The 16,325-nt window shown below is 37.7% G+C and overlaps 1 protein-coding gene across 1 annotated transcript in view; it reads right to left on the bottom strand.

Annotated features, from left to right (window-relative positions):
* Positions 1–395: 395 nt before the first annotated feature.
* LOC139137673 (vigilin-like) overlaps positions 396–16,325 on the bottom strand; it is a 40,722-nt gene continuing 24,792 nt past the window's right edge. Inside the window, exons 7-22 of the mRNA XM_070705884.1 lie at positions 15,538–15,744; positions 14,442–14,549; positions 13,716–13,899; positions 12,915–13,159; positions 12,134–12,334; positions 11,752–11,883; positions 11,077–11,295; positions 9,947–10,168; positions 9,342–9,560; positions 7,430–7,574; positions 6,549–6,691; positions 5,874–5,978; positions 5,217–5,351; positions 4,278–4,499; positions 3,327–3,545; positions 396–2,713 (exon numbers count right to left, since the gene is read on the bottom strand). Coding sequence (XP_070561985.1) covers positions 2,480–2,713; positions 3,327–3,545; positions 4,278–4,499; positions 5,217–5,351; positions 5,874–5,978; positions 6,549–6,691; positions 7,430–7,574; positions 9,342–9,560; positions 9,947–10,168; positions 11,077–11,295; positions 11,752–11,883; positions 12,134–12,334; positions 12,915–13,159; positions 13,716–13,899; positions 14,442–14,549; positions 15,538–15,744 — 2,940 coding nt within the window. The 3' untranslated portion in view covers positions 396–2,479. The remainder of the gene's footprint in view (positions 2,714–3,326; positions 3,546–4,277; positions 4,500–5,216; positions 5,352–5,873; positions 5,979–6,548; positions 6,692–7,429; positions 7,575–9,341; positions 9,561–9,946; positions 10,169–11,076; positions 11,296–11,751; positions 11,884–12,133; positions 12,335–12,914; positions 13,160–13,715; positions 13,900–14,441; positions 14,550–15,537; positions 15,745–16,325) is intronic.

Raw genomic sequence — 16,325 nt, 5'->3', positions numbered from 1 at the left:
CATCCCAGTTGCTGTATATGTATAGCAAATGGGAGCTAAAAACCAAAACTGAGTGAAATGGAAAGAAAAATATTGTCTTTAGAATCAAAATGTCACAAGGCAAAGCATTTCCCACTCTTTAGACCCTATGACCTTTGGCTTCATTTATGGTTGGATGTGATGAACATTGCACAGCAAATATGGTGAAACCTGCACTTATGGAAATCCTCAACTGAGAACAGGTCTTTACCGCACAAAATTTGCACCAGGTTGAATACAATTTTACAGACCTACCTACCTTGGATACCTTTGCTGAATCATGCCATATATTTTATCTTTTAAAACTTCCCAATTAGACAGGTTTCACAGTACTTATTTGCCACACATTTTCAAAAAAAAAGAAACTAGACTAAAAATAATGAGACTAAAAATTTTAATAGTCACAATTAAGAGTGGATCCACATGTCTGGTACATAACAGTTGTCCAAGGTGCTACGTCATTTTAACATATCAATATTTTGTCGTCTTTAAGGGTCAGTCCAATAATATATCAGTTCTAACTTTTTCAAATAAAATTCACAAATATCCTTGACCGCTGTGCGTACCATCTTTGCATCAGCAGATTTTCAAATTGATTGTGTTCCGATGAAAAAAAAATAATGGAAGTTGTGGTTTCATGAATGGCACTTAGCCAATCAGAGTTGAATAAAAATTTCTAAAACAAAAATAAATCTGAACCATAACACATTTTATCGTAAGAGTTTAAACAGTTTATATCACGGTACATATCTTTTTCATAATTTGTCCGACAACAGTACACATTCCTAACAAAAGAAAATAACAGTAAAAGCAGAAGGAGAGATTTCCCGACAACTCCAATGATATTTTTTAAATATGATTATAAAATTATCGATAATTATTGATGCGCCATGATAGAACTTGACCAACATTTACCACAGTTGATGCATTTGTGACATAATTTGCAGAGAACACCAAAAAGGAAACTGAAAGGAAAAAAAAGATTAGGAACATTGTTCTCAGTAATGGGCCTTGAAAGGCTAAAAAACCAAAGAAAAGACTAGAATTTTGCAGGTCCTTACTACTGTGGGCTATTATCAAACCCTGTGGCACCGAATGACATATCATCTGCTTTGTATTCTGGAATTCTATTTCTTTTCATTGCACTTTACTTTCTTTGACAGTTTACTCACAAGTCCTGCATAAAATCATCTGTAATTTTGCACTTCGGATTCTCCAAAATTGAAGGTCAGTGTTTTTTTGTGAAGTACTGAAAGCCTAGAAAGGGGGAAGGATGTCCAAAACATGAACAGTTGTAAGAGAACATGGACAATACTGCCATTGGGTAATACACAGGCAATATAGTCATATATTGTATACACCATATTCCACACATCAGAAATGAGGTTCAGTACAGTTCTAGTTTTCCTACTTTTTTTGGTACGATTTCTCACTTTTGGGTGGCTCTGAGAATGTTAAAAACATTCATTGGCAGCGTACACTTTATATCATGAAATCTATGCATATTGAGCCTGCTATGTGTAACATTGCGTAAGAATACTGTTTGTGTCTAAGACTATGGGACGTAACAGCCAACACAGACTTTGAATACCATTACACTTGCCTAGCACACAAACAGAAATATTCATTTCACACTCTGAGAGTATCTTGAAAGAAGTTTTGATTGATGTCAAGATCTGAAGATAGTCGGTTAGAGTGAAGTAATCAGCTACATCAATTAATATGTAATTTAAAGATCCTGCAGCAATTCACTTGGCCAACAATTTTTCCTTGCCACAGCCCTCCTAGGCGCCACAAGTTTGCCCTTCAAGCACTAAACTTTTATCTCTTTGTACACCTGTGCAGAGTCAACAATTAGAATCCATCATATATATATTCTCTTAAAATCAAACTAGGGATTCCTCCTTTAAATTTACAAAACTAGGGATCTTAAAAAAATACCACAGCATGAAAGCATTACCAACACTCAGATGCAAGCTGCTCTTCTAAAAGAAAGGCACCCTAGCTTTGTAGGAAAATACAGTCAGCCAAGTGAACTTCTCAAGGTTGTGTTAGATGAGCTTCCAGCTGTGATTATCATGATTCAATGTCTTTGAGGAGTAGTAGCTACGTACCAAACCCTTGTGATTGAAAACTGTTTCACTTCAGCTTTTGGTTTACTTTCAAGCAGACATCATTTTCTTTCTGTGACCTTGCTTGTATGAGAGAAGAAAAAGTTTACTTATGTTTAGAACATTCCGCCACTGACACAGTGTTTCTGTCACAAGGGATTGGTATTGATGGTTACATAATTGAAAGCTCATCTCATCCTTTTCTCTGCCTATTCTGATTGGATGAACATCAACTGGAATAGAGATCCATGTACAAAGATACCCAGTTGGAGAGGGGATATCATTTGTCAAGTTGTTGCAGGTATGTAGACTCAAAAGTGAAAGGGCAACAAGGTGAAACAGCCCCCTCTTCAGGGGAACCGTTTGGATGGACCCCATGCCACTGGTCCAGATGGAGCGCCAGCCTGTGAGGGCGTTGGCACCAGACTGGGATATTCCTGAGTACTGGCTGTGTCTGGAGGTTGATCCCAGGGTGCGTCGCGCACAACAAATCCAAGACGGTTGCCCCCATGGAGTGGTGCATCATTCCGAGTTTGTGGTCTCATGTATTGCTTTAGCAGTTCATTCTCCTTGATATCTTGCATCTGGAAAACAGCCAATAAGAATCATTGTTATATAATATGTCCTGATATAAGCAAACAACATAAGCTTTACATTGAGAAATGGAACCAAGCCTGTATACCCTTTCTCAAACCAAGACAAATACAAGGCATGAAAATTCAGCGACTCTTGAATAAAACAGTCCTGGTCACCAGGCAACAATAAGTAAAAGAACTTTAACTTTTTCGTTAATAAGAATCTCTGCAGTGGACAGATTCACACACAGATATGATGATGGGGTAGGCCTGTTCAAAATTGTACCTCAGTTTCTATCTGTGCGTACATGCAAGAGCCAAAGGTATATATTTATGTCTACATCACACAGGAGCGAAAAATGAAATAAACGGCTGAAATTTTGAAGTAGATTTTGATGTCTTCCATAACCCTTTTCAGAGCGATGGTTCATACCAACCTCATTGTTATCAATGGTGAGTGTGGACCTGTTTTACAGGGAATTTGGGGGTGAACAGGTTTAAGACCACCCTTTAACCACCATGGTTCGTACCAAACCCTAATGTTATCAATGGTGATTGTGGACCTGTTTACAGGAAATTTAGGGGTGAACAGACTAGAAGCAGATAATTGATAAGCACTTACATATTCCTCTTCCAAGTTTTGTAGATGATCCTTAGCATCATATGCGTTATCCTCAGGTCCTGTGATGGTCACCAAATCAGGGTCTGGATCGCTGGATCTAGGGAAACGAATGTCAACCTTATAGTCGTCCATCACCTTGTGAATGGCACGCCCTCTGTTACCAATCAGACGCGGATGTACGCGGCGATCAATGTGTACTGGCAGAGTTGTCATATCCTCCTGTAGAAGATAAATTTCATTGTTTAACCCTTTCAACACAATAGCTTAGTCCATGTCCATTGTTATCAATGGTGGTTGTGGACCAGTGTAAAGGGAATTGTGGGTGAGCAGGTTAAAGAACAAATGGCTTTTGAGTGTCTTTCATGTGTCACAAGGAAAAAACAACTTCAAGAGTCATTGACTTTTTGTAAAGCATTGTAAACGTGATACATGTATTTCAATACTGATTGTGGGTAAATCACCCTGCAATGACGACTGAATTACAGATATATCATCTTGCAAAGATTTTTGGGATGTGCAAAATCGATAAACATGACTGACACTGGTACACTTGCAAACTGAGGGGGTTCAGTTGTTATAAATTTGTTATTACAAAAGGATTATTACATCATCAGCAAAGTTGGTAATTTGATGACCCCTTAAATTTGTGAGTGCTGAAGATCAAATGACTGTCACTGGTACATTTGCAAACTGAGTTAGGGAGTTCAGATGCTTTTGAAAATGCATAGCTGTGTAGTCACAAGTGCCTTCCTTCTTTATTGACTCCCCAGAACAGCACCAATCGGACAATGACCATGTTTGGAGCATATCTGCTCAAAATTTGATGTGAATCAGCTAGTTTGTAGACAAATTCACATCAAATCTTTGAGCCAGACAGTGCTACCCTGGTGACTATGAAGAAGTCAATAACATTGTACAACAAGGCACAAAACTCAAGGTTTTATGACTCACCAGTTCTTGGACTATTTTCAATATTGCATCCTTAGCACCATTTGCATTGTGTTCATATCCAGTAATCGTAATTATATCATCATTTTCACTGTTCTTCTCCGGGAACTGAATATTCACATCATGCTCTTGACGGATTTTTGTGATCACTTGACCTCTACGTCCAATGATCTTTGGGTGATGTATTGGCTGTACCTGAACAGTCATCTGAAAGCTTCGTAAAACCTACAGAGGAAATTACAAGTTTTGGGTAAATTTTGGGGAAAAAGAACTGCTACAATCCAATTAAATTCATTTTGATGAATTTTTTTAAATTGTAGAAAATTGGATTATCTTTCAGTAAATTTGATATTAACAACTATTTTGCATTTTCAAAAATGACACCTGTATTAAACTGTACCAAAGAACTTATATTTTCCTGGGTTTAGAGAAGAAAAAATATTAACAGAGTTTTACCCCTGTCAACCCTGTTTCCAAGTGGCATGTTACAGGAATTGAGTATTTTCCATTTTGACCATGTAAGCCACCAGGAAGTAAATGTAAACATTACCAAGATGTTTTAAGAGTAGAAAACAAATTAATAATAAAAAAACAAATAGGAACTGCTTTTAACACACTTGAACCTTCTAAGACCACCTTTACACTGAAAATCAAAGTAATGAAAGACTCTTTCAATCTAGGAAACCACTAACATATTGACCTTGTTTCATAAAATATCGTAAAACTGGACTCCCACGACTGAAGAGAAAGAGTAAGATAACTACAACAGATGGTAAAAGTTGGATCAAACTCAGCCATACAGTAATCTTTCATTATGCTAGAGGGTACATTCATGGTGACAGACCATAACATCTAATTATCCTTAAGGGTACATTCATGGTTAAAGACCCCTCAAGATATTAAGAAGAAACAACAGTGTCTCTACAGGAGACAGCAACTCACCCTGTCTTCTTTTTCCTTTTCCAATTCTTCAACACGATGTTGCAGAGCAATCTTGGCCTTACTTACATTGGCTGGTGGTCCTGTAACTTTGATGGCGTTGGATTTCTTCTCCGGTGCTGGAATAGCGATGTTTACCTGTCAAGTTCAAGATTAACCTTATTAGGAATGCAAAGTTTTCATCTCCAGTACTCAGCTAACATCTTAATGACATATAACCCTTAACAGATCAATAGTTTGGGCCAAATCTTTTTTTTTTAAATGGTCAGTGAAGACATTTATACTGGTAAATGTGGGTGAAAGGTTGAAGAAGCCCCATTGTTGGGTTGCCATGTATGATGCTTGAGTCCAGATATACACACTTCATACATTTATACACCACTGGCACCGTAGCTACTATAGATGTTGATGTTAGGGAAGACGTACTACAAAACAGCAAAACAAAAATGTAACTCATTAAAATCAAACAGTGACAGGAAACAGACTGTTGGTTGTTCTGACAGCAAATGTCCGATTCTATTTGTTCATCATTTACGTCTTTTCTTCTGTTTTTGTTTTATTTGTTTTGTTTGTTGTTTTTTTGGGGGGGGATTAGGTAAGAGGGTTTTGAGTTTGAATGCTCAAAATGCACTCCAGTGGTCTGATTTCGATCTCACTTACATCATGTTCATCCATCATCTTTCTAACACCAACACCTTTCTGTCCAATGATAAAGCGATGAAGATCATATGGCACGTCAATTTCCTCCGTCACTGGAACCAGCGCCTGTTCATCAGAATTGTAAAATATCTTTGTAACTATCAAATATCATACAAGATACTGCATAAGCATTTTTGAAATGATGTAAGTAAAACAGAAATTATATTTACAAAAATGGGCTAAAGTACAAGTCATACTGATGGTTTTATTAGAATTTCATTAGAATTATTTTTATTAACCATCACAAAGTGTTATCTCATTTTAGTGATCTCTGACAAAATCTATAGAAATGTTTCAACATTCTATCAGCAGAAATAATTAGTTTCATACAAGTAGCAACATCTGTAGCAGCAAAAACACTGTGATACAATGTCACAGTCTTTCTCTGATTTAAAAATGGCTACATATAATGTAGCAATTATTTTTCTACAGTTAGTGTGTTAGCACATGTAACATGTTGATAATGTAGATATTGACACATTTCAAGTACAATGTATCCACTTGAGTGATGACACCTAATACACTGTGAAGTATTTACTGCTGACATGTCATTATTGACATCAATTTGATAAATTTAGATTTCAGTATGATTTGCAATATTTTTTTCTTCATTCTGATCGAGTACATCAGACTCACCATGAGTGCAGCTTTGGCCTTTTCACAATTCTCTTTCTTTCCAGTGATCAATATGATGTCACTTTTCTTAGGTCTGTCCTCTTCACTGTTTTCACTGTTTCCGTCACCATTGACAACAGGGTCTGATTCTGCATTGCCATTGGCTGTAGATGAATAATCAACATACAACATTTTCAGTGATAATTTCCTTATATGAGTGTTCATAAAGACTGCTGTCTGGCAACACATATACAGAGCTATAATCAAGTCAAATTGGTTAAAAGCAACTGAGGCATAACGTGTTCCATATGTTGTATTTAAACAAAGACTTGAACATTTGAAGATCCTGAAAATATAGATGTATAATAACTTTTACTGATTAAACCTACTACAAGTACCATATTAAGCAAGTGGAAATGTGAATGTTTCAGCTGAATACAGTTTTTGACTGACTTTGAAGATTTGGAAGCGACAAGCCTGCCAGGATAAGGATTAAATATCTCAAAACTGTTGAGTCTGCCATCACTTTTCAGTATAAAGTATTTGGATCTCTGTGTCTCTCTTCTCACTGATTTGAATGTGGTTTGTGTTGCACATGCTTCTTGTGAACTGTCTCATTTGGAACCTCACAGAGGATATAAACTTTCCATCAGCTTATTTTCATGAAAATCAAACAATTCAGTTTTTCTCCACACAGTTAACACAGTGATGCAGGCCATCTTCAACTTAAAATGTCAGGCCAAATTTTGCACAGTAACCCAAATTTTTATTCTTGACTTCAAAAGAGAATTATCTCAAGTTCTCATACGGAAAGTTTGGGTAAAAGTTTAAGTCCTTCAATTCCAAAGAAGCAAGACAGCTTGCCAACAAGTTTACTACATATTCCGTCCACATGTACTCACTTTGTTCGATGTTTGGATTGCGGTCTGGAAACTTGATTCCAACCTCACAGTCTGCTGTCACAGCTTGTACCTTAGCGCCTTTGGCTCCCATTACAGTTCTGTGATGAATCTGAGGTATAATACACTCAATGGTCACCTGTGACTCCTGTCAAAATAAAAATTATATATAAAACACAATGCATAAGATGGGGTCATCAAAGATATCAATTTGTCTCACCTAGGTTGGTGCTAGTATATAATGCTGGTCTATAAAATAAAATGATTTTTGATGATATTATGACTGTAATAAAATCAACTGCGAAAAGTTGCAAATATTGCATGTGCACAGCATACAACATGTTCTGACCAACTAGAATTGATATGATATTGGATGCATATAGGTTAAAGTATAACTTGTACACATGCTGTACATTGTATCTCCCCTACATAGGAAGTCTTACACCTTTCACTATAAAGTTGTAGTACCAGCTGTTAGTTTTCACTAACAAGATTGAACCTTTATAGGGCTTTCACTACAGGGATGAAAAGGCTCCCTGCATATGATGACAGGGTGTTTAAAGGTATTCAGTCACCTGTTTTTTTTATCAGCCAATCACAGATTTTACACTAGTGGCCGCTTTTTAAAAAGGGCGCCCCCACACAATCAGCCATGGTATACTTAGCAGCATCGTCTGCATGTTCTTTGACGTATCAAATATGGAGGACCAACATCTACAGATGTTACAGGGTAGTATGCTAAGCCCCACCCCCTTTGCCATATATGGAATATGCAAATTTACGGTGACCGTGTACCTTTAACCTTATCCTGCCAGGAAGGCCCACCATCCACCATCCAGCAAAGGCAAGGAAACTCAGTACTGAGCCTGGACTTATTTTCACTGACTTGGTATGTCTCATGTACATGAACACATACTTGTACAAAGTCTGACATCTTTAGCACCCTAATAATCAAACTACACATAGTGCCTGTCACTTGATCTGGTTGGTAGTTGTATATGGACAGTACTGATTTTCATTGACTTGCCACGTGACATGATAATGCCCCCCCCAGTTCCAGCTTCTGGGACCATGAAAATCGATGCAATAGCCACTGACTTAAGATTAGAATTAATGTTATATGATCTGGTAGATAATCTGCCATGTTTGAAAACCAACACAACTGATTAACTTAGATCTCTTAATCTACCTCCTCTTATTACATACAAGTAGAAGTTTGCTACTTGCATGCCTTTGAACAGAGGCTGATACAGTGTTAGTAATAAGACAGAAGTCTCTCTTTGTTCCCAACTTTTCCCTGTACACAGGTTTGGACTATACGTGAGAAAATCTGGCTTGAGGGAATAGTTCACAAGAAGCAGACTTGTGAAAGCTGGGTGAATTTCTCATTTGATCTGATTTCATGAATATCTATGCCTTCTCAGCATTGTGAGTGAGATATGATTTTAAAAGGTGGCTCATAGTTGAGTGTTACTTTCACCCTCAGGAGTAATTTAACCAATCAGATAGTAATACCTCCCTCTACTACCACAATGGTTTTACTCATTATATTGTTTTGTGTAGTAAAATCAGAACTCCCTACAGTGATATGGGTGTGGAAGAGTTAGAATATCTTTTTCCGTGTTGATGTTATACTACTCTGATCACTTTTGATTTGATTAATATTCTATTTCGGTGTCATGCTCTTTGAGTGATACAATGTCCGTGAATTCCGTTTGTTGTGTATGTATGCTACTCTTTCAACCCTTGCACCCCATTTCCGTGTGTAGAGGTCCTACTTTGCCATAAAGAACAATGGTGTTGGGTTAAACCATGGTGATGATAGGGTTGATATGACATGTAAACTTAACACAACAAGGAGACAGTAAAAGGGTTATGACTTAGCAGACATAAGAAAGCGAGAAACAAAACTTACCAGTTCATTGACGATTTCAGTGATTCGTTTCTTGGCTCCCTCAACACAGTCTTTCGCACCTTTCAATGTGACTTTGTCACTCTTTGTGCCACTGCGTGGAAAGCTGACAGTGACTCCACCAAAGTCGTCGCCGATCTCTCTCAGAACTTGACCACGTCTTGCTACGAAGTGACGATGGTACTTGGGGTCCACAGTAATCTCACTCTCAGCAATGTTATCCTACACAGCGGGTAAAATGATGGCCGGGTTAAACTTGACAAAATGTGAAAGAACAGAACACTGGAAATAAGATTTTTCAGATTAAACCACTCATTAATGCAGTGGTTTCAAGACTTCATAGATGTTCAGAAAGTATCTGCTCTGAGTAAATTGTTTGCCTCTAGAGGGCGCTGCAATATATTCATAGCATGCTTGCTGTAGTGCAAATTCCAAGACATCAACAGACATCCATCAGATACCATACAATAGGAAGCAAGTATAATGATCTTAAACTGTTTCTTCAAGTCAAGAATGATCAAACAGACAATTCTTGACAAATTTCAGTGAACCAAGAGACATATACTGAAGAGCTGACCAATAACTAAGTTTCAAGTGCCACAACTTACCAAGTTCTTGATTAATTTCTCAAGCTCTCCTTTAGCATCATCCACACATTCCTTTTTACCGATGATTGTGATGAGTTCTTGGTCCTCATCATGGGCGGTTGGGAAGACAATACGAGCTCCAGTCTTATCCCGCACTTTCCTGATGTTGGCACCGCCCCGACCAATCAGGAATTTGTGGTATTCGGGCTTGGCATGGATTTCTGCTGAGAAGCTTGACAGCGCCTGGAAATTTCCAGACAAAAAATGTGAACATTTGATAGTGATACACTGTTATATGGGAAGTGTGTTGACATTGGAGCATTTGTGGAAGGAATGGCGTCTTGCACGACTTCATTGACTGAACTAAGTTTCTGAAAGTTGCTTTAGCCATGGTCAACATTTTCTGTACAGCCACCATTATAATTTTGGATACGCACAAGGGATGTTTGGATATGTTGTGCACAACAACAGGCCCATTGTATTGGTCTCATACACACAGTCACAGATGAGATGACCCTTTTCCTTCAACTAACAGGTTCTCAGTGGCTGGCAACTATGAGCAGCTAATGGTCAAATACTAATTATATCATACCGGTATATTGATGGTGCAAATCCAGCGATTTGATAGGTCGAGACGTGAAAAGAACCGTGGTATATTGGCGATATACCACAACTGGCATACGCGCGAGCTCTCAGCTTGAGCAAATATCCATTTATGACGTTCCACGCCAGAATTTCAATATACTGTTATGATACAATAGCAATAAATCACACCCAGCGACAGTATACCACTCGATTTTGACCACTTCACTTCACATATGCACTTGCTATCGCTCGTGCATATATGTCGTGTGGTCAAAATCTTAAGGTATATCATCGCTGGGTGTGCTTTATTGCTTAACCCTTTGAGTGCTGTATTTTTTCCCACCAAAATTTTAGTGAAATATTTTACCAATTTTTATGAACTTTTCTGTAATTTTTTAGATAATTTTGGACCAAATGAGCACAACATTTCATTGGCCACACTTTTTTATCAAAATTTTGGCAAAAATCTGACAAAAATTGACTGAGCTATATTTTTATACGGGCGACAAAAATTGACTTTGGCGCTCAAAGGGTTAAATACATTTCCTACTAAAACTCTGTCTTACCCGTTCATTTGCCAGCTCCATCAATGATTTCTTTGCTTTATCCACATCATCTTTAGGTCCTCTGATAGTTACTTTATCACTGCCTGATGATTCATTAGGAAAGTGGATCATTACCCCACCACAGTCATCCATGATTGACCTCACAAGACGACCTTTGGCACCAATCAGTGATTGGTGATACTTGGCTGCGATACTAACTTCAACCTGGGTCACATTGGCCTGTCAATCAACCATAAAAATATCTTTAATTGTTGCTCCTTGGTGTGTTTTTATAGTAAAGAAATATCCATCATCATCCCTTTGTGACAAAGAAATCATTTTATCTCAATATTAGGCTTCCCCTACTTCATATTTGTTTAGGGAACCATATTTTTCACATAGAGGGGCTCTATATCTTGTACACAGCTTGTCATGTCCAAGTCCTTCATAACAGAGATGAGCTTAACCCCTTTCACCACCATGGTTTGTCCCAAACCCATTGTAATCAATGGTGAGTGCAGACCTGTTTACAGGGATTCGGGGGTGAACAGGTTCAAGCCATCATGAGCACAAATCCTGTCATTAATCTACATGAATGGAGATGGCTTTCGTTTTCTGATTTCAACACCAAGGGACAAAATACTGGCAACATTTTCTCAATATACAAACACTGAACACAGCTCTTACAGTACTTACCAGTTCTTTTTGAATAGCCTGAATCTTATCTCTTGCTGATTCAACGCGATCTTTCTTTCCAATGATGACAATCATGTCACTATCACTATCTTCACTTGGTATTTCAATTCTTGTATCAGTTTCTTCCTTAATCTGAAATGAAAATAAGTGATGAATATTGATAACTATAAACTTATAGGAAGTTTATACTGTATGTCCATTCTTTGGAGGTTTTCCGTTTACATAAAGTTTTCAAAGAGTCCACTTCACTGTGGGATGCATCAAAGATTGCACCTAGCTAAAGAAATCAATATATAGATGTCTGTCTTTTTTGAAAAAGGGACATTGTTTGACCAAGATGTCACAAGTCAAAGGTCAAAACCAATGGCAACAACTTGCTCACCTTGCTGATAGTTGCACCACCCTTTCCAATGATGTTCTTGTGGAATTTCTTGAAGATTGGAATTTCAATCTTGTAGTTGTTGGCGACCAGTTCCGTGTTCAGTTGTTGTAAGAAACGGTAGCACTTGTCCACATCTTGCTTGGGTCCACGCAGAGTCACAACGTCACTCTTCTTACCGGGGTCTGGGAATGTAATGTTGACCTATGGACAAGGAATAGTACAAATTATGGAATTTATTTCACAACATGTACACTGTTGAAGTAGCCTACTTCTACTCTGTGACAATAGACAATGCATCCCTTGGCAACAGACAATGCATCCCTTGGCAACAGACAATGCATCCCTCAACAATATTGTTGATGAATGGCCATTCTAAAATCAAAGCAACTTTGGGCTTGTCCTCAAGTCACATGGTGACTGTCAAAGATCTAATTAAAGTACTGTATGTCCATGAAAGGCTATCTCTGATTGGCTAACTGACAAGAACTTTTCACAATATCAGGCATGAAGTCCAAAAACAGTTTAAAACCAATTTTATGCTCTTGCTTTATAACTATGTCAGTGCGTTTGACTGGCTGACTTCAAAACAGTTGAAGCGACTTCAAAAGAATAGTCCTATTATACTGAGTGTTGCAAACCTGATTGAACTTATCTCTGATGTCTCTGATATTTTCACCCTTGGCACCAATGATGGTTTTATGTCAATATGTCTGATTGGCTAACTAGCAAACAACTGAAGCAATTTAAAAGGAATGGTCCTATTACAGAGAATGTTACAAACCTGATTGAACTTATCTCTGATGTCTCTGATGTTTTCACCCTTGGCACCAATAATGGTTCTGTGGAAGCGTTGTTCAATCAGGATATCTCTTGACTTTTCATTTTCCATTTTGTGCACCAATTCCAAGAGTTCATTCTTTGCCTGTTCCACACCCTTCGGACTACCCTCTATCCTGATGGTACGGCTGATTTCCTCTTCTCCAGGGATGTGGATGGACACTCCAGTCTCTCCCTTGATTCTAGTCACTGAAACAAAGATTACATTCTCATTACACACTGCACACCACATTCTTCATTTCAGTAGAATAACTATATTTGTAAGGTATCTACTGCAACAGACTGATACCTCCAAAGTTATTTATTGATTGTTACTTGCTCTTAAAGGGGAAGTTACAGGACCATGGGTTCACACTAGGGGGATTACTGATGATGTAGCCATTTGCATACACTGGGTGGGAGTTTTTGAATTCTCATAGCATCGCTTTGATCATATGATAAATTTGAATAATCATAATGGGCACCGATCATTAGCATTGCTTTTTTAAATTTGCATATATTTACGATAATTCAGCTTCTATAGGGGAAGTTCCTGTTTAACAGTAACTGAATTAATATCACTTGCAAATCTGTCCTGGCTTGTAACTACCGTCTAGTGTACTGCCACTTAGCACCTGTCTTGCTCATAATGAACTAGTTTAACCTATTTACTTCTATGGTTTGACCCAAACCTATTGTTACCAATTTTGATTTTAGGACCTGTTTACAGGCAATTGGGGGTGAGCAGGTTAAAGTTTGAATTTACCATTAGCTCCACTCTTTCCGATGATGTGCCTGTGGTACTTAGGATCTACTTGGATTTCAGCAAACACAAATCTTTCCTGCAGGTCTTTTGCGATGTCATGAAGGGCTTTCCTGGCCTGGTCCACCTCCTCTGGTGGTCCTTCAACTGAAATGGTATCTTTACCATCCTCAAATTCAATGTGCACCTGTAACACACCAATGGATAAATCAGTTAAGCTGTCCACCCTTTGGCAATGATGGTTCAGCCAAAACCCATTGCTACCAGTGTTAAGAATGGGCCTGTTCACTATGATTGGGGAGAACAGGTCAGTGTTCTGTGACCTTGGTATGATGGTGGCATATAACAGCACAAGTCTTGCAATAATAATCTTCTTTCTTTCATTCATTCATGGCTTTTAAGTTGTCACTTTGTGGGTAAAAAGTCTGTTCACCAAAATTACTGATGGAACTGTCTTCAAATCGCAGCCTTCAAAATTCACCGTTTTAATATGTGTGGCAATTTTATTCCATTCATATCAGTGGTTTCACCACTCTTGTCGGATTCACAAAAATATCAAGTTTACACTTACTACAACTCTCATGCTTTTGATTTGTACTATTTGGAAGGGTGTTCTGAACCCAAACTGTAACACTGACCATAACAGGATGAAACCATACTTACTATTGGCAATTTGGAAGGGTAACCCAAACTGTAAACTTGACCATAACAGTGTAAAACCATACTTACTCTTGGCAGTTCCTGTGTTATGCTTTTTATATTCTGTCCTTGTCTTCCAATGATGAATTTGTGCAGCCATGCCGGTGCTTTGACTTCTGAGATCACGATACTATTTGCCTGGAATGAGGAATTCACACAAACATTCATTTCCACGGCATCAAATTTCATTGATTTGATAACCTTGAAGAGAATTTAAACAATAATTTGATCCATAATTGCTTAATTAAAGTCACTCATATAAAGAAAAAGAGAACTTGTCAATTTGTGTGGAATTCAGGTGATAGAAAAATAGAAATTCTCTGTGGATTGTTAAATATAGGAAGAAAGGGTTCCCCATTGATTTTATAGAGTGATCTTTGGTATAGTCATATTAGAAAACAGTAAAAATATTATATCCAAGTGGCCAAACCATTCCTTAGTGTTTTACGACAACAGCAAAAGTCTGACATGTTATACATAGTATAATAATCTCAGAGATGTTTATGGAGATTAGAAACATACCATGGGGGCATATTTAAGGGCCAGTAGCTGTAACTTTTGATGATTTTTGATGATGATTTTTTTTCCCTGTTTTTGTTTCGTATGCCAATTGCAAGTTGAAACACCTATGATTAAGCTTGTCAATACAGTTTCTATGTGTAAAATGCATCATTATTGTTTATATTTGAATTCTAGTCCTGACAAGAAGTCACTTGTCAACAATAACAACACATGTACAGGTTCAGTTGACAAGCTGAATACTGTGTATCTCAATGTACTTTCGGGAGTAGAACAAGAAACTTTGGTGGATATTGACATGAAAATAGTTAAAAGCTTGTCAAAAGTTAGAGCTGATGGACCTTTTAAAGGGAGGCAGTCGTTGGAACTCTGCTCAAAGGTTTCCAGGGACCCCTACGACTGACGTAAAACAATGTATCTGGGATAGGTTGGCAATTGATGAAAGTTATAACATGTTTATTAACAACAAATATCGTAACATTTAAATGTTGCAGCTATGTTGAAATGATGCATCAATATCATGCATGAAAGACATTGTTTGTAAACAAGAAAGTCGCACACGTGCAGTTCAGATGACTGCCTCCCTTTAATATTATATGAAACTGACCTTGGCATAGACTTGAGTTATAGCTGGTCCCAGTTTGTCCTGCTCTCCTCTCAGTGTGATGGTTTCTGATGGACTGTCAGATGGAGGTAATTCCACAGATACACCTGTTGTTGCCAATATTTCCTGGATGTTGTTTCCACGGGGACCAATTACATACTTGTGTTGTGATTTCCGTACTTCTAATGAAACTGTTGTTGTCTTCCTTTTCTGTGAATTGAATTGAATTGAATTTTGAAAATTAGCACTCTTAGGTTTTGTAAGAAACCTTACCCTTACTTCACACTGATTTACCTCCGAGACTGGAGTTTGTTTTTAATCATGATTATGTACGAAAGCAAGAAAGTTCATCGTCTAGCTGAGCTTATGAATATTTATTAATGAGTATACCACATAAATATTTATCCTTGTTTAAAATATTTCTAAACCTGTATGACATGTGCCCTTTGTCATTTGAAAGCTCTGAGTTCACAGGCAGTTGAAAAAAACAATGAGCAATAATACATGTACATGAAAAGATGTGTTGTTTTTATGTCTAACTCTTGTTCAGCATGAAACCTTGGTGGTAAAAGGGTTAAGCCTTTCACCCCATTTCCCTGTCTGGAGGTCCAGTTTTACCATAGAAAACAATGGGATTGGTTGAATCCACTGTGGTGAAAGGCTTAAGTCTTTCACCCCATTTCCCTGTGTAGAGGTCCAACTTTACCATGAAAAACAATGGTATTGGTTCAAACCACTGCGTTGAAAGGGTTAAATTTTTCAGGTTTTGAGATGCATATTTACATAAAGTG

This window comes from Ptychodera flava, chromosome 7, assembly GCF_041260155.1.
Source record: "Ptychodera flava strain L36383 chromosome 7, AS_Pfla_20210202, whole genome shotgun sequence".
Classification (NCBI taxonomy): Eukaryota; Metazoa; Hemichordata; class Enteropneusta; family Ptychoderidae; genus Ptychodera; species Ptychodera flava.
This window is presented reverse-complemented; position numbering and strand designations above follow the sequence as displayed.